Raw genomic sequence first — 22001 nt, 5'->3', positions numbered from 1 at the left:
TCACAACCCAGAAGAGCCTGGGGACATTTATTTCTTGAAATTCCAGAAGAACAGCAGAGTATCTTGCTGACTTGCTGCCATGGTCTTGGGAAGGGATGGGAACACCCCTGTGCACAGCCAGGTACAGGCAATCCCAGCTAAAGGGTGAAATGCACACATGGAAGGCTGGAGCACTTCACATGAACACTTAAAAACACACACAACCACCCCTTGCCTGAGTCAGGCAGAGATGGAGGAGTCTGTGTGAAGCACTGGGGTACTTATCAAGCTGAGACCTGAGCCAGCTCATTTGCAATACTGAAGGCCACACATTAACCAGCAGTTTCTGGTGACCTTGTTTCGTGCTTCACCACACAGGTCAATGCCAGAGCTGACCTGTGAGACCAAGCAGATGGACAGCTGGCCTCAAGGGATGGAGCACACCACCGTGTGCTGAGGTAAAGCCAAGAGGAAGGGCAGCACAGTGCTGGCAAGGAAAAAGTAACAAAAATCCTGTGTTTGTATTTCTTCTGAAGCAAATAAGGGGATCTGATGGGCAGCCAGGTTGGTTCAGAAGCATGGGAGCTGTGCACAAGGGTGTTTCACACTCTCTCCAGTCTCCCTACACTTCTCTCTCCCCTGGTTTGCAAACAGGATCCCTAAACCCATTCATGGGATGTACAGACCCCCTTCTCCCTCAGCCCCCCAGTTCTCAACACTCTTTCCCAACCCAGGGAAGCAAAAGCAGCCAACCCTAAAACCCCCCTGGCTACCAGGAAGGATCAAGGCAGAGCAGGGTGGGCTGCAGACCATACAAGTACCTTCCTCCTCTGCAGGGCAGCAGGAGCTTCACAAGGAAGTAACAAGGCGTTTGGGCTGCCTACACACTTGAAACAGGCAGTTCCTCTTCCCTTGGGATGCACAGAGGGTGTGGGACCACAGGGCCTGAGCTCACAAGGGGCTGTGTGCTGAGCCTGGGGAAACTGGGGAGGTGTGGGTATGGAGATGGACAAGTGATGGCTTGGAGATCTTAACATCTACAGCTTGATGGGTAGAGAAATCCAAGGCAGAGCAGGATTCAAGGTTCAAGGGCACAAGGACAGAGCACTGAGGAGCAGCTGATACTGCAGTCTGGGAAGGCCCTTCTCACTCTCAGCATAACCACTCACTGCTCTCCCATTTATTACTCCAACAGCAGAAAAGTAGTTCCCTTCCAGCCACTGACTCAAACTCATGAGTGCTGCACACATCAGTCAGTTATTTCAGACCAGAGTTAGTAGTTTCTAGTGTGTAGAAAAGGTTTTTGAGGGACTTGGACCTGTGTAACACTGAGCTAAGGCTCTGGGCAGCTTTAAGTCAAATGCTGGGGTTACCCTGAGTGAGACAAGGTGTGCAGGGGAAGGTGTTTCCTTCTCTGAGACATCCCTGAAGTCATACGTGCCAACTTGTCTCCATCTCTACCACCTTCCTGCCAGCCCTCATGGGCCTCCTGGGTTCTTAGTGCTTGAATAATGATGGTGTTTAAAGAAATGCCTTCCCTCGACCCCTGCTACACCAGCAAGTCCTATTTTTGTATTTCTCCCATTTCCTAAACCCATCAGGGCTTCCTGTCCCAGGATAAAGATCTTTGCCCTGGTCTGAACTGAGAGCTGTTGGTCTGGCCTTCAAGCTCCTGGTACCCAGTAGCCCCCAGGAACACTGCAGCTTTTCAGGCACCGAATCACCCCCACAGCACCATCCCTCCAACATGTGGGTACACCTGCAGCCATTCGTGTGCCTGGGGGAACATGATGGGGTGTTGTTAACAGCCACTACAACTCAGTGTGGAAATGGGGTGCAGCACTGGACACACATCCTGTGCACCCCATGCACGTTCTGTGGTGGTTCAGCCCCAGACAGTGGCTGAGCACCACATGCTGCTCACTCACTCCCAGAGGACAGACAGAGTCTCTGTGGGTTGGGACAGGGATGGATTACTGACAAAAACCACCATGAATATAGAACAATAACAGCCAGTTCCACTCACACCCAGTGCTGACACAGAAGTACCTTACTGACCTGATGAATAGAGTGCTGCATGATGGCAAGGACCAACTGACCAGACATCCCAGCTGCACTCAGCCTGTCCTGGAGACAACAAGCCCCTGCCCTTCCCCAACTAGCCCCTTTTATAGAGTGATGGCAGGGGGTGTGGAAACAGCCCAGGCTGACTCATCTCCTCTGGGATAACTCAGCTCACCTGTGCTGGCTGCCTGGGGAGGTTGACTCTGGCCTGGCCAGAACCAGGACAGGTATAGTGAAATTCTCTTGGGCCTCAATCTGCATGCCTTTCACAGGTCAGAGGCCTTTCAAAGGGTTTCAGGATTGAGTCCAACCAGTTCCAAAGCATGATAAACATCTAGTTGGGTCATCAAGGGGAGATAAACAGTAATGGGCTGTCTTTGTCAGCTGGCTCATTTACCTGTGCAGGTCTGCTTGTTCCAACCAGAACCCCAATCCTTTCATTACAGATTTTTCTAACATCTTTGTTTCCACATAAGGACACCATCTCATAAATTCTATTTCTTTCCAGTTAAGAACACATCTCCTAGTGTTTTTCACATAGAGACACTGAAAATTAGATCAGACAACAACGTGTATGGTAGGGGTACTCCTGTGGCCAGATAAGACGTAGGGACAGCACAGGCAGTAGATCCCACAGTGGAAGGACACCAGCCTCAGCTGACAATAATATCCATGCCTCATGAGGGAGGAGGGGTCTGTTGTATTTTGAAGGCTCAGAAGGATCAAGATGTTACTTGGCCCTGAAAACCCACTTTCCCTCCCCTGGAAGTACATACTCAAGTTACCATCTCTGAAGAGCTGAAGCACCACAAGTAAAAAACCTGTTTAAAAGAAAAAAAAAAGAAAAGGCTCCTGCACCATGTGAGGAAGGAAGCACATGGTGATGCAGAGATGGTTCAGTGCCAGGCATGTTTAGAAAGACAATTTGTTAGATGGACCGTCACCCCACACCTCCTGTTTGCAGAAGCAGGGAGCAGAACTACACCCAGGGTTCAGCTAGGGAGCAGCACAGAGCCCCACCAAGCCAAAACTTGTATAGCTTCTGCCTGCTGACCTTCTTCAAAGGCTGTGTCACCCGACTGTGTCCCCTCCCTGTGTCCCCACCCTGTGCAAATCCACTGCAGAGGTGCAGAGCCCACCAGCTACTGCTGCCCTTGCACACTGCTGGCTAACCCTGCCTTTCCCTGGAAGAAAGAAGGCAGCACTGCCCAGGGAGGAGCAGGATCTGTCCCAGAGCACAGTGGGAATATTCAGTACAGGGGCATGTAGGTGCACATGGAATGAAGCACAAGAAATGTTCCTCTGAGCTCGTTTTAAGATTCTTTGGCTTAGACAATCAGAAAACGCAAACCAGCAGTTGAGTGACAACAGCCCTGTTAGATGTGACTTGTGTAAAAATGGGGGGACACACAGAGATAATGAATAAAGAACAACTCCCACGGGAGTCCCAGGCATTCATCATCCTCTACACTGACAAATATTGTTGATTACAGGCTTTACAAACTGAAAACACAGGCCTGAAAGGGATTTCAGGAAGTCCTGTTGTCCCTGCTGTGCCCCAAAGCAAGTCCAACGTGATTCTTCATGGTTTTGCATAACCTGCTCTTAGATACCTCCAGTGACACAGACTCCCAGGCAACTCCCTACTCTGATGTTGTCCTGCCTTAGCTAGGCAGAGTTAGATTTGTGCTCATTGCAACTGCAGTGTGTTACTGTGCCTTTTATTCACTACAGGCATTGCAAGCACACCTCCACAACAGCATGCTTTGCCCCTGAAGCCTCCCTGCATGTCCCCATCTTTTCTTTCTCAGGACAGATAGCCCCAATCTTTTACCATTTACCCACAGCTCCTGTTTTTCATGTTTCCCATCATTCCTGCTACTCTCTTCTGGGCTTTATCCAACTGGCTCACATTTTCCTGAAGCACAGAACTCAAACATGATAAAATATTCCAGCTGAGGCTTTCTAACTTCCCTGTAAAGCTGCGGGATGACTTCACGCCTCACAACTTTCCTATTTACACCATGGAAAAGCCTGGCTGGTTTTGTTCTATCACAACACTGCTGGCTCAGACTCAGTTTTAGACCCTCCAGAGCTGCTTGGTCTTTGTCTGTACACTGCTCCATTGCCTGTCTTTGTCACTTAATTATTTCTGATGAAATCTCCAGTCCTGACTGGATCTTTACTGAACAACATCCTCCTCTTCCCACATGTGCCTTCAGCTGCAGGGTGATTGTGGATTCTGAGCCTGTTCTGTTCAGCACACCATGTTCTCTCCCAGCTTCACTTAAAGTTAACTTCTGAATAAGTATTCTCGATGTCAACATGCCATTCATTACTGGAAATACAGACTAGAATGAAGCCTGGGGCAGATCCCTGCAGGATTTCCTTTGGTTAAAACTTCTCTTTGACAAGGGACCATTGATTAGCATGCTCTGAGCACTATCTGCCAAGTAGTTTTGCACCATCTTATTGTAATTTAACTATGGCCTCCTTTCCTCTTTTGCTTTTCCTCTAGGCAGCTTTAAAACTGCCTTTTGCTGCTCTGAAGCCCTGTCTTCCTGTAAATGAGCAGCCTTCCCTGCCTGTGGACTCTCTGCTCACAGACCTGCTTAGCCTGGAGCCTGTAAAAATGTTTAGCCAGGATCCTGCCACATGAGAGGACACTTTTGGACCTTGTCTAACCATGGCTTGTCCATGATGGCAGTGCTAAAACCACCAAGAAAGCCAAGATAAACCACCTTCAGAAAGGTGGCTGGTGCTGCTCCAGCCCTCTGATCATCTCCGTGGCTCCTCTGACCCCTCTCCAGCAGTCCCACATCCTCCTTGTGTTGGGTCCCAGCTCTGGACACAGGACTCCAGCTGGGGCCTCACAAGGGCCCCTGCCCTTCTCTGGGCTGTGCCCCCCACTGACTGACAAGGCAGCTGGCTGGGCATGCAGGACAGCTGGAGTGCTGCAGAAGAGGGATGTGCCACTCAGAGGATGTCCAAATACAACATTGAATGGAACAGACAGTGAACCCTCTGCCTGAGGCTTCCACATCTGCGTAGCATATGGCTGAGATAAGTGACTGTCTTCTACCTCATGAATGAGAGACGTGATGGAAGGGACAGCCAGGGGGAGGATGCATGATAGCAATGCCCAAGGGACGTGTTGTATGTATAAAGAGAGCAAAAGCATGGATTTGTGGGCTTCAGGCTACAGGAGACCTTGCAGAGTGCTCTTCAACCAGTAACATGGTGCCACATTTGCTACCCAACATCAGCCCTGAAGGAAAAACCTCAACGTAACACTCTCACATCAGCTGTGTTCAGTGGCAGGTCAGGTCTGGGTACCTCTGCACTCTGGAAAAGGTGGGATCAGAGGCAGCTCCTGCAGCACTGTGCTGTTGGCAGAGGCTCAGCAGCTGCATCCTTGGATAGAAGCAGCTGGAAAGGGTACCCACAGTGCACACAGCACTCAGGTGAGGCTAGCAGGGCTCCAGCTGAGGAGAGCATGGAGAGGAGTCCTTCCTTCCTCACTTCCTTCCTTCCTCACCTCCTTCCTTCCTTCCTTCAAGGAGTTCTCCATGAGAAAGTCTTCATCATGATGTGCACTTATTTGACAGCTCTGAGAAGCTTCTTGGCTTGGGGAAGGCTCCTTCCCGAGCCCTTTAAAGGGGACTCAGATACATTTAATCTTTCATAGAATAATACAATTGTTTAAGTTGGAAAAGACCTTTAAGATCCTCAAGTCCAACCATTAACATCATTTCTCTCTGAGTTTCACAATACTTAGTCCTTGTCTACAATAAGGAACATTAAAATAAGGACTGCTTCACCCCCTTGGAGATGCAAATATTTCTTCCTCAGCCTCTGAGAAGTTCCCTTTTCTTCCCTCTAGTGACTCATGTGACTTCCCCCTAGTGACTGGCATGTTTAACTAGGAAATATATGTAACCAGATCCTTGTATTTTGTAACACTCTATATATTAACAAGTATGCTTGGTGCACCCATCTGTATGGGGTTAATACATGTGGTACATTGCTGGCATTTGGCTGAGACCAGACACAACAGTGGTTGGGTGGGAAATCTCAAAGGACTGTCTCCCTCAGCAGACTCAATACCCAGTCTCTTCTGGGCTGTTACTTCCCATCCTATGTGGTATCCAAACAGAGCCTACACTGCTCTTCAGAGCCTACATACCTCTTCAGTGCCTACACACCTCTTCAGAGGCACCCTGCTGAAGCTGCAGCTCTGTCCTGCAAGGAGAAGTTACAAATACGGCTTGCCAGGATGTGTGGTGCACCTGCACACTCTTGCAAGAGAGGTTCTTGTGCCCTTCCTGGGAGACACTATTGCTATCAGCACCCAAAGCAGTATTCCCTGACCCCTCACAAGTCTCCTGAGGCACATGTGGAGGATGAGACAAAGCCTCATGTCAGACTATCTCAGCTGTAGAATCAGAGGACAAAGACCATGGGCAAGCAAGGTACAAAGGGTCTCCAGTATTCCCTGGTGGGTTAGCAATGCCCCTTCTCTTTCTGCTAAGAGAAGAGGTATGTTCTAGCAATGACTGGCGCCCCTAGAGTGGTTTTACAGCAAGTCAACACGCAGCCAGCCACTGAGTCACTGTGTGAAAGTTGATAAACAGACAGACATCCCTGTGGTAGAAAAATAATGAGAGAACGTGAAGAGTGTGGAGGTCTTGAACCAGTGTCTGATCATCCATCTCAGTAGAGAGCTGACTGGTCCCTGGGAGATCTGAGAAATGGTTATGACACTACAAACCAAGACTTTTGGATCAACTGCTGTTGGCAGGTAATAGTGAGCAGAAGACTTTTAACTACATGCATCAGACTAAGGGCCAACTCACTAGCTTCAACTGACTTCTGGGTTACTGTGACTGTGCACTAAACAGTGACTGACACCTCTCTCAGACGCTCTACCATGCTTTCATCATCTGGTGACACCTATGATAAAGAGAAAGCAACCTTGACAGAAGAGAGATGTAGCTCCCGCTGGTGAAAGAATGATGCTATGGAGGTAAAGCAGGAAGGAGGACCATGGAACCCTGTGACAGAGATGCATGCTGGCACCATGTCCCCATGAAAAATGCCACTGTTTATCTGGATACTCCCATCAGCAGCTGCAGCAGTAACAGGATAAATAAGCAGTTAAGGCAAGTCAGCAGGTGCAGTCAGTGAGCTGCCCAGCCTAGGAGACTTGAGATAAACACAGGAAAGATGGACACTGCAGTTTTATAGCAGGTTGTCTTGGACTTATCATACGGATCCAAGCCAAAGAATTCTTCCTGAGTGTCATGGTGGAATCCCCAAGCCCTGCATATCAAATGTGACTTTATGGTGACTCCATGGCTCAGCAGATCCAACTCTGCGGCACAGCCAAGGAAGAACGTGCACATCCAACATGAGACTGGCCAGGCTATCTGTGCAAGGAATGCCACTGGTCACTCCTGAGGGCTCAACTCCATCACGAACAAGGTGAACTCCTGTTGTCCTCTCCTCCCTTGTCACTCTGTCACTCTTTCTGCTAAAGAAATCTGTGTTTTCTGGTCAGAAGCCCCTGTTTTGCAATGCTGTTGTGAGCTTATGATGAGAAAAACAGGTAGACACAGAATCTTAGGTAAGCTGGAGGTGATACAAGTTTGGCAGGTCTTGAGCAGCTGATAAGATCGCGAGTTAAGTCTGCTTCTCTACTAGCATGACAGTGAAACAAACTCACAAATATGGACTGAAAATTCTGTCTTTGATGTCCCACTACATGTGTTTTTTTTCCTTTGTCTCCACAGGCAAACTGACTTGGACTTGAGCAACTTTTCAACTGGGTTTTTTTTTTGTTTACCCCAACAGTTCCTTAGTGATACCTGATATCAAAGTGCTTTATGTATAAGTACATACAAGGACATAAATGTCTCTAGTGAAAGGGAAAGGAAATAAGGAATGTAGTAAAAACTAGATCCTTAAGAGATGTATATTATAAAGCATTTACAGCAAGGGTGTTTCTACTTTACATTCTCTTTTGTAAAAGATTCAGATGTCTCCTAATGCTCAGAATTAAGATGACAGAGGATCAGAAGACTGAATCTTCTTATACTTATTTTCTTTCATACAGTGTCAGGGTCATATTAATTCCTGTGACTCTGAGCCTCCCTTCTCATCCAAATCATCTTGCAACTTCCCACAGCAGGTTTGTACTGCTAGGGAGACACATTTCCTGGAGCCCTCAGCCCCACTTACCATTTGTGAAGGTGTTCACATAGTACCTTCGTCCCTGGGGGGACATATAGCTCTGCCAGCCGGGGGGGAGATGGCCGTTCAAGGTATCTTCTCCTGTCTGAGGAGTTGACTTTCTGGGTTTCTGCTAAGAAAAAAAAACAAAACTAACAAAAAAAAACCCAAACAAAAACAACCTATTAAGTCAGTATCTGGGTAATGTAAAGTCTAACCAGACACACATCTGGAAAGGGACACACATCTGGAAAGGGACCACGTGCTTTGGCATTCTAGAGACTGCAATACACCCGAAGACTTTCACTCCATTTCTCCCTCTGTCTGTCTTAGCTTCATCCCAACAGAGCTGTGGCTATGGACCCAACAGCCTCCTCCTGGCTCACATTCCCAGAGGAGAACCAGGCATGTGCTATGCTCATTTTTTGTTTCTATTGCCTTCAAAGGAAGAAATAAAAGAACAAGGAAAAATGTGTGAAATGGAATTATTGATCCCATGGAAGCTACTCTCTATCCAGGAAATGCCTTCTGACAGGGCAGGGGACAGGTCTGAAGGGACTGTGCTTGATTCACCAGCAGCCACATCCAGGAGACAGGCAGAGTTTCAGCATCTGGCTGCACAGAAGGTTTAAACATTGACAGACAAACACCATCAGAAAGAAACCTGCCATGTGTCCTGCTACACATTCCATCTCCGAGTGCAACTCCCATTCTGTCCCAACCCGGAATAAACGGGGCATTTAATGATTTCAGAGCCAAAAGTCTATTCCATGTTTCTTTTCAGTTTCAGAGAACTCTGCTTACGATGGTTCTCAAGGGACACTGAACTCAAGAAGGGCCTCGTGTTCGTGCCTCATCAAGCATACTTGCACAGGCAGGTCACAGGCCGCACGGCGGCCATCTTGACCCAAGGCCAGGGTGAGCTGAGTGCTGCCTCACCTCCGCAGCACAGATGGAGTCTGTGCTTGTTCAGATTTTAGCTGTTCTCCCTGAGTAGAAATACAGCCTGGGAGACTCATTTGGCCCAACGTGAACTGAACAAGTTAGCTTAGAAGATAGAGAAAGGATTGGAACACATTTCTGACTCAAATCCCTTGCTCTGCATGCCCATGGCTGGCAGGGTGTGTCCTGCTTTCAGCTCAGATAGTTAATTTTCCTCTTAAGTAGCTTTTATGGGGCTGTGTTTGGATTTGTGTTGAAAGCACTGCTGAAAATATAGATATGGTTTTGTTATATAGAGGTACTCTAGTCACTGCTGAGCAGCGTTAACACAGAGACAAGGGCTGTTCTGCTCCTCTCCCCACCCCACCAGGGAGCAGGCTGGGGGTGCACAAGGGGTTGGAGGGGACACAGCTGACCCCAGTGACCAAAGGGATATTCAATACCGTATGGCATCATGCTCAGCATATAGCTCTGGGGGAAGGAGAAGGAACAGGAGGATGTTTGGAATGATGGCATTTGTCTTCCCAAGCCCCTGTCCTGTGTGACGGAGCCCTGCTGTCCTGGGATGGCTGAACACCTGCCTGCCGTCTCCAGGGAACACCCCTTTCCCCAATCCTAATGTAATCCAACAGTGAGAAAAAAACTCAGAGAGTATGTCTGACCAGTACAGTCACCCCAGCAACTGCAGGAATAACTAAGAAGGTGGCTGGATGATTTCTGCTTCCAGGTCTAGATCCTATGGGGCTGTCCCTGCACCTTACCCATAGACAGTCCTTGTCCAAAACACAGGCTGGTGTGGTGAGAAACCCAGGACTAAATTCAGAGGTTGAGGATCAAGTAACATGCAGAGAAGGCCAGATGAGAAGGGAAAGCATGATAGCTCGTAGTTATTTTTGAATCACAAAACCAGTCTCTCACCCTCCAAGGGATAGCACAGTGATGGCACAAATGCTAGGACAGCTCCTGAACCCTCTTCATAACACAGTTAATGTCCCCCCGTTATTGTTTCTAAAGCACACTGAAGAGGAAACTCTGCAGTGTAGGAGTATGCCAGCTTGTGAAGAATTTGGCAGCAGGTTGGGTCCCTCAGATTCACTGCATAGATCTCTGGCTCTGAAAACAAAGTTACACCAGACTACTTCTGCTGTGCATAATCACCCCATAAAGAAGAATTTGGGATAATCCAATCCTGGGTTGTGTTCCAGAATCTGGAAGGTACAGAATTTCACACATTTTGACTGCATATTTACCATCCCTGTCCTTAACATCTTTCCCTTCTGGAAATGAAGTCCCATCCAACTGCAGAAGTTCTTGTAAACAACGGGGCAATGGATTGCCTGGATGTGCATGGAGTATGGATGTGCAGATCTCTTCCATGCTTTTTAGAGAAGAAGGTGATCCTAAACAGCAGCTCACTAATTAACAGGACTTTATATCCCCCTGAGGACTGTGGAGGAAGATCCTCTGGATGCTGGGACCACTTCTGAATTACAGTCTCTAACTGGTCCCACTGCAATCCCCTCCCACAGACACTGGAACTCCCACTCCCATAGCAGCTCTGCTTCAAACTGATCCTCCTTGGAGGAAAGAGGAACTGAAAAAAGCTTAGGGGAAGAACTGAGGACAGAATGAAACTTGGCTTCATCCTCTACTCCTCACCAGCCTACAGTCATTGAAGCAAAGGTACGAGGAAGGTAGGTGGTGGTGGGGCAGCAGCATACGGGGCTGGGCTCTATAATGCATCAGAGATGAAGTTCTGGCACACACAGCAGCACATCCTTTCAGAAATGCGAGTGCCACGGAGGCCGTGGTGGCAGCACGTCATCCTTATTCCGCTTAAACAGGTGATCTGAGTAACAAGAGTGACTTTCTTACTCTGTTTTTCCCAGCAGACACAGAGCTGTATCTACCCAGACCCTCTGCAGTCCCTTCTTCTGCAATCAGCAGTTAAACTGGAGCTGTGTTTGCACACCCGTATGGGACAAGATCAGGCTAACCTGGCATGTGATCACGGGCAATCCTGATGCCAAGACAAGACAGAGAAGGGGGTCAGGAGAGAGGATGGACAGAGGAGACAACAGGCAGCTGGTGTTCAAGGGCCCAGCACCACAGCACAGCTGGGCAGGCTTCAAACCCCTCCCCACAACCAGCTATTACCAAGACACACACTGTGCCCATCCACATCATGAGCACTTGTGCTCACACACCTGCTCCTTACACTGTGCTGATACTTTGATCTCGGTCCCATTTTTAGAGTTACTGCCAGAATAGTGTGTGAGAATGGTAAATCACACCAGAGGACTATCTACATGCCTTGGAATTCTCATTATCAGCAGAGAGTAATTATTACAAGTCAGCAAAAACCGAACAGCAGACGGGGTCTGGGAGTTGAAACCAGACAGGCTCAGATTGAAAAGAATATGCTAATTGTGAGGATAAGTCTTAATTGGAAGAGCTTACCAGGGGTCTGTGCACTTCTTGTAGTTCCTCCATCAAGTGCCTCCTTCTAGAAGATCTGCTCTACTCCAGTCAGAGAAAAAGGTGGGAGCAGGGAGCCACCGACCTGGCGGTGGAGATGCTCAGGCTGGGTGGGCTACCAGGCCCCTCTGCTTCCAAGTCCTGCAACTCCTGCAGTGCCTTTGAGCTGCAGGAAGCACTTAATGCCACTCCCCTCACTGTCACTTCGGGGAGTGTCACCACCACAAATGTTGTGGTGGACAGGCAGATCACAGCCTGAAAAGGATGTCTGCAACACCCCATTGAGGAAACAGGAAATTTTAACAATGTGAGCAAAGCAGGGAGTGAGTGACCCCAGTGAAATCCTCCTGCGTATGTATTTGCTGCCTGGAAAAGGGACCAGAGTATCTCGCAAAGTATTCAAAAACAAGAACACCAGCACTTCCCTCCAATGAGACCTCCTAGGCTGTGATGTCCATATAGCAGGGGAACATGCAGGGGTTGACACGAGCCAGCCACCCGATGGGCCTCACTCTCCATGACAAGCGATGGTTTTTGTTTGCTGTCTGCAGAAACACCAGGACAAGGTTCTCCTGATGCAAACGCAGCAGAAGGGAACCAGAATTGAGCAGCAAATGCAAAAAGTACCTCAAAGCAGAGAGCACTGGAGCTCTTTAGCACCAAACCAGAGAGTTAGCAAAGGTGAACACATGAGATAAGAGCAGATCTATAGGGTTGACTCACCCTGCCTGGGACACCAGCACTGACAGAAGGCAGGAAGATGTGCCTTTTAGGGCAGAGCACAGGAACCCGACTATCACCTGCAGCCCACTGCCCCTGCACCCACAGGCACTGGGTTAGGGGTGGGTTAGGGGCGAGGGGCGTCCGTGAGAGGTGGAAAACCAGTGTGGGCACCACTGCCACCCAGAGGCATCACAACCTACCCTGAGGCATCAGTCTTGTCAGGGAAATGGTGTTTCATCTGTGTGCACAAACTATCAAGAAAAACGTCCCAAGACAATGACAGCTGGCTCAGACATCCATGAGGAAAAGGAGTACCCAGGCTGTGCTACCTGAGGCCGCCCCGGCACTGAGGCCTAGCTGAGCTGGTTCGTAACAGGGGGTCTCGCCCACTCCACCTCCTCTGACAGCCTGACTGCTGCGTTTTTCTTTTCTTTCTTGCTCCTCTGGATCACGTTAGCAGCAGCCCAGTACATCCTGTTCCTTTGGAAGACCACCGGGAAGTGAGATTCCCTCCCGGTGGCAGAAAACCAGAAAGCCAGAAGGGGTTTTACGCAGCAAAAGGCAACATGGAGTGAAAGGCCTGCACACATCAGACTGCCCTGTGCTGGCTGACCCCTTGAGACAAGTGCAGCCTTGCTCAATAGAGGAAAATCACTTCCCATTTTCAACTACAGGAAATCCCCATTCCCCTTCAAAGAGAGATCCAAGGGAGGAAACATCTGGGCACTCAAATGCCTGAGCTCCCTGAAGATGTAGATGTTGTAGCTGGAATCGTGCTCCAGCAGACTGCAGCCCAGGGGTTCTCCTGAACACAAACCAGAGGTAAAGCAAAACACCCCCAAACCCAGAAACAGGGGCCCTGAGCAACCTGATCTAACTCTGAACAGGGGTTGGGCCAGAAAGCTGCAGAGTTCCTTCCAATTTAAATTCTTCTATAATTTTAGGATCTTATCTGAACTGAGCATCCAGCCTTGGAGCAAATGAAGAGGATGCCTCTAGCTGTGAGGCAGCTTTGAATTAAATGCTGCATGAGGACACAGACCTCTGTTGTCACTTGCCCTGTCACACTGCACCTCAGCTGAGATCCAGTGGCACAAGGAAAGGCTGCAGAGCTCAGCCAAGCAGCTCCCCTGTGGCACCCTGCCCACAGGGGACAGGAAGCTGAACAAAACACACAGGGGAGACTCTCTGCAAGAAGAAACGCAAGGACACAGCGGGGAAAAACTGCCACAACATGAACCTGCACCAGAAGAGCCCTCCATGCTCCAGGGAACAGCTTGCTCTGCACCAGTGTTACTGAGCTTATGCTTCCAACTGCGGTTCACAGCTACCTAACTTGGCCGAGGTGTGTGTCAACCCAAGGGTATGAAGCAGAAATAAGGTGGACAAGGTGCAGCTGAAGAAGTAGGGTCTGTTTCCAAATGCAGCTGATGCTGCAACAGTGTTAGCTAGAGAGAGAAGTCCACAGAAACCCCTGGCAGCAGATGCCTGCACCAGCATTCGTGTCCATCTCAAGTGCAGCATGAAGATCCCAGCTGTGAGGAGCGCCCTGCAGACCCCCCCTTAGGCCAGGCATGGCTATGCCAACCCCAGTGTGTGCCCTGGCGACTGGGAATGCGGGCAGCAGCCCCGAACCCCCACATTACTCACAGCCTCTCCAGGACTTTGAGTCATTCTGTATTTTGTTCATTTTTTATGCAATCTCTCTTGCTCAACACTCCGTTGCCATGGAGTCACGTACACTGTGTCAAATAGATTTATATTTAGAAGTGGGTCATATGACCTGTCCCAGTTGTCATGGCAACTAACACAGCACCCATTGGGGATGAATCTGATGGCACATGGCTGCTTGAGGACCTGTTGTCCTCCCTGTACCACTGCTGAGCAGAAACACTGAAAGATGATGCCAATGAGGACATGGCCACTGCCCCTGAAGCCCCCCCAGCCTGGCCAGTGGCCATCCTCTTCCCTGGGCACCATGCCCTGTCTCTGGCCACCTTCTGTAACATCAGCCCTTCTCCTTGAAGAGAAACCGTCCCTGTGCCAAGTGTTGGGGTGTCTCAGAGCACTGCTTGTGCTGCCAGGCTGCAGCACAGCACATACCCCACAGCAGGAAAGCTCTCATTTCTCCCAGTTTTAAAATTATCTCCCTGCGCTAAAAAGTCTCCTCTGTGCCATACCAAAAGTCTTCTTCACCCCTTCTTCCTTCCAAATAACTTCAGCATTGCCATGCTGTTGCTGTTTCCTTGGCTGCCATCTCTGCCATCTGCCTACTAACCCACTGCAGCTATGACCAAGAGGTCCAGGTGGCCCTTGTGTGTGGGTCTGTTCTTGGGGAGGTGACTTTGCACCCCTGTCTCCCATTTGCCTCTGCAGTTCAGTGTCCATGCTTCCCACCTGAGGGGCTGCTCTCCCTGCCAGTTCTGTGGCTACCAAAATCCTTCCTCCTCACTCACCCAGGTCCCTGGATGCAGCGCAGACAGGTGCCCAGAACTTCACCTGAAGGTAATATCCATGAATAGAACCATGATTGCAGAGAATTAGCATGCTGGGAGTGGTTTCTCTTTCTCTGCCAGTACCCTAAACTCGGGAAAAACAAACTATTTCTGACGGAGGGAGACAGACGGGGTGATGTTTTCTGGCTCAGTGCTGTGTGAGATCAAAATGGATGGGGAAAGAAACGCTCTGATACACGAAACCTGCCTAGACCCCTTCCCAACAGGGGCTGTCAAAGCAGGGGTGAAAAATCCAAGCAACTCTTGTGCAGCTCAGTCCTCTCCCTTTCTTCTCAAGGTGCACTTGGTAATGAAGCCACATCAGGGGCCACACTGCAGCTGAGCCTGTGGCCTGAGGTGGGTCTCACGGGACCCACAGCCCAGGGCTGGTCCAGATCCTGCCACAGATGATGCTGCCTGCCCAGAAAAGCAGCAGTTCAGGGAGGTGCTTGGTGGTTTTGACTGAGGGAAACTGGGCAAGAATAAGAAGTAGGAAGGATAAGAAAGATGGGGAGAGGGGGAAGATTGGGCGTGGGGATGGAGCGTGGGAGTGGGCTCCTGATTTGGGGACAGTTGTTGTCAAGAAAAAAATTCAATGTCTGTGACAGATCCTCACTGGGGGGAAGTGGGGAGGTGGCAGGGGAGTGAGCACAGGTTGCAGCACTGAGCAGCCCAGCTGCTGCCTCTCCTGCCTTTTGCTCTGCCTGAGCTCTCGGCACGCGCCCAAGTGAGTCCAGCACTTTCTTACGCTGCCTTTTTCAGACTCACAGCCTGTGGGAGTGCTACCCTGTGACAGTATGCAGCACTGTATGACAAGGGCATGGAGGCCTGGTGAAGAATTGGCAACTGAGACGGGGGAAATGAAGTACAGCTCTCACAGCAGGTGCCAAGGCCCTTCACAGCCAGATGGGAGTGGTGTCTGCTGAGTGGAAAAGCCTGTCTAGAACACGGTGGTCACAGCTACCCATACACATGTATCCCGGCAAGTGTCACACACATACACCCAGAGAGCTCCAGAAGCATCCTGGAGCAAAAGACACAGCTGTTTTTCCTTTCAGTGCTAATGGACAGAGTTGTGTCATGGACAGACCTGTCCTGTGGTGTTGGAGCAGCTCTGCCCAGCTGGGCTGTGTGTGGAGAGGCAGCAGGCAGAGATTAGATGGGAAAGAAGCTGTGGGTGGTCACACTGGGCAGCAGCAAGGAGCTGGCCTTGCTAGGCAGAGCTTCTCTAGGAGCTTCTCCAGCCTGACCTAGGATGGAAAAACACCCACTTTTGGCCAAGGAGGGGTAACCAGGCAGATATCTGAGATTAAGGGCTCAGCTCCACCAACAATGGAGCACAGAGGAACAGGAACAGCAGCACAGAGGGCCAATGATGCATGGGGAACCAAGATAACCTCATCCCACAGAGTACCCTGTCTGGAGCCTCCCCTGTGCCTGAGGGCAATCAGCCCCATTGTTTGGGATGAAAAGCATCACAATGAGTCAAGGGAAAGGCTCTCTAGATCATTTTACAGACTGCTACTGCCGCTGTGGGTATGGGGCTCATTATGGGATGCAAGCAAAGAGCTTCTACAAAACAGGGATGGTTAGGGGAAGAAACAAAGGTGGTGGGAGGAAACCAGTGTGGGAAAACAGAGGGGAAAGGGTATGAAAGGAGCTAGTAAGCAGTTAGAAAGGAGTGTAAATGGGCAGCTGGTCATCACATTTGTCTGTCAATGCTCTGAGTCTGATCACTGCAGTCCATCCTGTTTCTTATTAAAACCCATTTATAACTAATTTCCTGGATAAGGGTGTGTCCATTCAGTATCCCTGTGTATGCTTGGAAATCTAATTAGTGCCAGTAACTGGAGTGGGGATCACAGGTCATAGGGGATGGTGTGTTTGCAGTGCCAGCAACTGGAGACACTGGAGTATTAGCGTATCATGTGAGAGCACATCAAGCTGTACAAGCCAGGTACCAAAACAGGCATAAGTCTTTGCCAGACACTAGAAAGAACAGAGGATCCTTGAGCTGTTACTGGAGGGACCAGGTGATTCAAAGCAGCTACTGTAGGGATCATAAGTTCTGGTTGTTGGCTGAGACCCATTTGTGTGTCACAGGTGAAAGGCTCCATGGCTCAGCTGCCAAGATGGGGTATCTACATCCAGTTACTGGAAGAATCTTTAGTATGTGCCCGTGCGTGAGCTGGCGTGTGCACAGAGGTCTGTGACCCAGCACCTGAAATGGGGCTGTGGGCTCAGGGAAAACCTGTGGATGTGCCAGTGTCAGCACCCTGAGAGCTGTGGGTTGGATGTGCCCTGTGCTGGGACAGCCCAGGAGGCAGGAGACCTCCTCCCTGCTCACAAGGGACGTGCTGCTCCATCTCTGACATCAGCATCTGGTACAAGGCAGGGTACCAGGGCCAAGTGCTCTGAAGGGCTTTGTTGTCCTGGGCAGCCAGGGACAAGAGAGCTATTGTTGAGCAAACCTTGTACTGTAAGAGTCACCCCCATAGCCCAGAGTCACAAGGCCAGGTCAGGCCAGCTGCAGCATTGCCTCTTGTCCCCAGTTTGAAACAGCACACTTCGGGGACAAGAACCCCCCAAGGACTGCAGAGTATGGGGGCACTCTGCACTGGGAAGGTGACTGGAAGCAGTTAGAACAAACGTCCCCTGGCCACCTAAATTCATGGGCTGACCCTTCTCCCTGGGCTGCTGCTCGGAAAAGGAGGGCAGAGAATTCACTGACAGCAGGCCTGAGGGCAGGCAAAGTGCTGGGCAGCGTGGCAGTGTCTTCTGCACACTGCTCGGGCCCTCTGTGTGCAGCTGGTTTTGGAGAGGCCTGGGAATAATGCCAAGAGCTTTTACAAGGGGCCTGCAGCCCATACGCTGCAGGAAAGCTCGGCCTGGTTGAGCCCCCTCTCCTGTATGCAGTGGCACAACATGCACTTGGCAGTTCAGGACAAGGCCCCAGGCCGAAACATGTGGGGGAACGTGTCCCCTCTCTGCAACCACAGACAAGCAGCACCGATGACTTCATGGGATGAGATGAAGTGTCACTGGTGGGTGTTTCACTAGGTAGCAAGCTCCAAAATGCATGCTCAGAGAACTGGAAGGGAACCCCAAGACACAGAGGTCGTCGTGGGGATGTGCCATACTCCCTCCTGCCATGTTCCCCTGACTGTCCCCAAACACTGCCACAGGGTTTTCTCTGAAGACAAATACAAAGAAATGCTTAAATAGGAAAAAAACTTGAATAAAGACCTAGCAGAAATAATCAGAGAATCACAGAATTGTAGGGATTGGAAGGGACCTCAAGAGATCATCAGGTTGCACTGATGATCAATAAGTAGTAGTAAAGAAACGTGTGCCTTGCTCTCTGTGCAGCTCTGCCAGACCTGTTCTTGACCTCGTGCATGGACTTTATGTGTTGCACCACATTTTGCACCACCTCCTGGTCCCCAGAAAATCCCATGCAGAGGTGTGGATGGGGAAGGGAGCCCTTGGCCCTGGGTGAGCTCCCATGGACTGCCCGGCCAGCTGCTGACCCCTCTACCAACCCTGCCACACCAGCACCCTGGCAGCCCCGCTGCCTGGAGGGTGCTCCACAGCTCCCAGGAACGACAAACATCCTCTCCTCCAGCAGTGTCTCTTGACCTCATGCACAGCAGCCAAGCACACAAGCCACAGTGTCAGTCAGGGCAGCAATGCAGCTAAAGAACTGCCCCCAGTACCAAAATACTCCCGCTCCAAGTTAGACCACAGGCATCCAGTGGGACACCAGTCCAGTGCCTTCAGAGGAGCCATTACCAAGACTCATTTGCTTTCCTGATTTACACAGAACTGGGACACGTTTCCACTCCAGCAGTGCACAAGGTGCAAAAAGAAGTTGTAAGGAAAAATAAAACCAGGAAAAAAAGTCCAAATCACTGTGAAAGACAGGTTTTCTCTCAAGGGTGCAATGTACCTTCCCAAGCATATTCCCCATCCAAGGGGGCTGTGCCAGGGCTTGCCTTCGCTTGCTTCATTCCTTATACATCACTATGGGCTTTTTATAACAAGCACGATTCGACTGCTGTGTTCTGCAGTTCCCCAGACACAATAAAATCACCTCCTAACAACTAATAATTAGCGTCTGTTCTTTTAGGAAGGAAGGGATTCTCCCTTCAGTGGCACAGCCGCTCTCCCACGTGCAGAGGCAGGCGTGCACAGCTCAGCTCAGGCATGGCAACACGCTGGCATCTGCCAAATCTGGCTCTTTGCAAAAACATTTTGGAGTGAGCAACATGTTTGTATGTTAAAAAAGCAAGGAAAAGCATCATAGAAGAGATCCTGGTCAGACCTCGATTGCTGGTGTATTCCTTCTTAATGAAAGGACATTCTGAAATTGGCCAAAGAACAATGCGATTAGTTGACTCTATTTGTCTTTAATTGCTTTTAAAAAGACTTTAAATATCCTTTTTAGGAAGAATTTTGGGACCAGGTCCCCGAGACCTGAATTTCTAGTAAATTGGGTTGTTTTTTTTTTAAATAATCTCAAAATCTATGCAATTAAAATAAAATTGGAATAGTAAAATCAGATTTTGTTCCTGGTCCCAGGCCTCAAGCTATTAGAGGGTTTGGCATAGGGCAGCTACATTTTCCCGCACTTAAAAATGGAATTTGCTTCCCCCTGTTCCTGTGGTAGGTCGGGATCCCCAAATAAAGCTCCTCTCTACTTTTGCAGGCAGCCTGGATAGGGACTTTTTATTTGCAACGATCCTCAAATCTTCTGGAATGGTGTTTCCCTGCAGAAAAAAAATCTGTTACGCAGCCCTGACCTGATTATTTCCTGGATTAAACAGCCCTCCACGACCAAAACTTTGGGAACCTCAGATGCAGTAAAAACAATGGAATAGCCAAGATACAAAGTGCTGCCAGATGCACATTCCTGCACCCTCCCTCCTAATCTCTCTCAGCCGTGGGGAATGTGAGCTGTTGTTGCTGGAGCTGCAGTGCCGCACGCTCAGGCACACGGGGTAGAGGTTTTAGTTTCACTGCTGCTGCAATTCTTAGTAAACGAGCAAAGAAACCAAAGGAAGCGTGGAAAGAAGGCATCCCCACAACTTGCCAAGGCGGAGTGGTGCTGCTGGAGCCCCAGGCAGAGGTTCTGTGTGAAGCTGTAGGCTGCCCTGGAGCTCCACCCGTGCAGATGGACAGACAGCTGCGGCAGCATGGGTGGCTGCTAGGCTGGGAGTGGGGCTGGTGTGATGGCAAGGGGGAGGCTGTGTGCTCATCATTGCAGGGAGAACAGCATACCAAGGGAGCGGGGCTGGAGGCTTTAGGGGGCTGTGGTGCAGTGCAAAATACTTGCTCCCCCACCTTGCAGCCGGAACAGGGGTCTCCTGCCAGGCTCAGGGGGAACGTGCTACAGGAGGTTCCCGTCCCTTTCCTTCTCAAGCCCAGCTACTCTGCTGGTGACCTGCCAGCCAGTGACAGGATCCACTGATGAAATGTGGGACTACACTACTACCCTTTGATGCGGGATGAGACACAGAAGTACAGAATTCATGGAATCATCACTCACACACTGGTTTGGGTGGGAAAGGCCCTCGGAACCCAGCCAGTGCCACCCTCTACCATGGGCAGGAATCGCCTCCACTAGCCCAGGGTGCCCAATTCAGCACTGAACTTGCTCCCAAATATCACTATTTTTGTGAAATCCACAACTTCTGCTGTTCCAAGAGAAGTGAGCTTCAGACTGAGCATGCTGCCTACGGAATGAGTAACCCCAGAAGTTGCCTATTACCACAACGAGGAAGTTTAAATCACTACAACTGTACAGAGGGAGCTGGAGGCACCAAGCCTGCAGGACTTAATTGCAACTATAGATAAAGCTCATCGCAGAGCTGAGAACTGAATGGACTCATCTGGAGGAAGGTGGTCCCCCTAATCCCTGGGACTGTCCTGCAGTGAGGATGCATTTCCAACATGGTCCAGACACTGTGACCTGCAGCTCACTCATGATTCATCACCAAGCCACGCTGTGTCTCAAAGCAGATACAGAAAAATTTATCTGCTTGGTTGTTCTACATCCATCAAGTTAATCTTGTTTATGAAACTCAGCATTTCAATATGCTACTTCCTTTTGCATCCACTGCATATAATTACTTCTTGCTCCTGCAGTGGATTTTAATAATTACAACATGGAAACATCAGAAGTCATTGGGGCTGGGAACCCTTGGTGCCTGGTGCTGTGTGTGTCAGGAAGGGCACCTTTCACACTGCTTTTAAATGAAAAATAAGCTGCCAGTTACTCTGATGACAGGTACAGAACTGCAGGGCAACAGTAGATAAAATAAGCAGAAAAACATTAGCAGAAACAGGAAATGGTCTATAAAAGCTGTAGTATTAAGAGGAACACCAAGTATAAGAGCCAGTTTTGGCTCAGCTGTGACTCACCACCAGCCCCAAGGCAAGCTGGGCTGTAGAGTTGTCTCTTTCCTAGAGAGACAAAAATTCTACTGCGAAGGAAAACCAGAAAGCAGCCTGAGAGACATGGACTTGGTGGGACATCAGCTGGAGCTATGTGTCAAGTTTTGAGCTTCAGTCTGTGAGGAATGAAAACCTGACTGCTCCAGATGACAATAAAGAACAGAGACCTAGAAAAAATTACCTGAAAGGAAAGAGAAGTTGTTAAATACAGGGCAGGAACAAACGAGAGGGGAGTGTCTCAGATATGTCACAAAGCTGCTGAAAAGAGAAAAAGGGTGGTGTGTTTTCCTGTCCATCAAAGGTGGGATAAAAATGGATTTAAATTGCAGGAAGGAAGGTTCAGGATGGAGGTGGCATTGAAGCCATGGTCTAACTTGGACTTACTTAAGAAAAGACAAGATAACTGTTTGTAAGAAATTATGTAGTTATTATCAAGCCTTTCTTGGAGCAGAGGAATGAGCCTATGACTATTGTATGGGTACACATATGTACCCTGGGTAGCTGTTTTTGAAGATCACACTACGATTACATTCCCTGAGGTGGTTTGGAACAGATGCACTTGATAAGAAAATGGTGAACTTCCCCCTAACATCTCATCTCCCCCTTCCCTCCTTCAGCTTCACCCCATCCCCC

The 22001-nt window shown here is 49.5% G+C and overlaps 1 protein-coding gene across 2 annotated transcripts in view; it reads right to left on the bottom strand.

Moving 5' to 3' along the window:
• GAS7 (growth arrest specific 7) overlaps nt 1–22001 on the bottom strand; it is a gene marked incomplete at both ends in the record, with an annotated part of 68454 nt that overhangs the window by 32281 nt on the left and 14172 nt on the right. For both annotated transcript variants that reach the window (XM_084273494.1, XM_084273495.1), the window contains one exon: nt 8284–8407. In XM_084273494.1, the coding sequence (XP_084129620.1) occupies nt 8284–8407 (124 nt within the window). The remainder of the gene's footprint in view (nt 1–8283; nt 8408–22001) is intronic.

Source organism: Gallinula chloropus (assembly GCF_964237585.1).
Source record: "Gallinula chloropus genome assembly, chromosome: 20".
Classification (NCBI taxonomy): domain Eukaryota; kingdom Metazoa; phylum Chordata; class Aves; order Gruiformes; family Rallidae; genus Gallinula; species Gallinula chloropus.
This window is presented reverse-complemented; position numbering and strand designations above follow the sequence as displayed.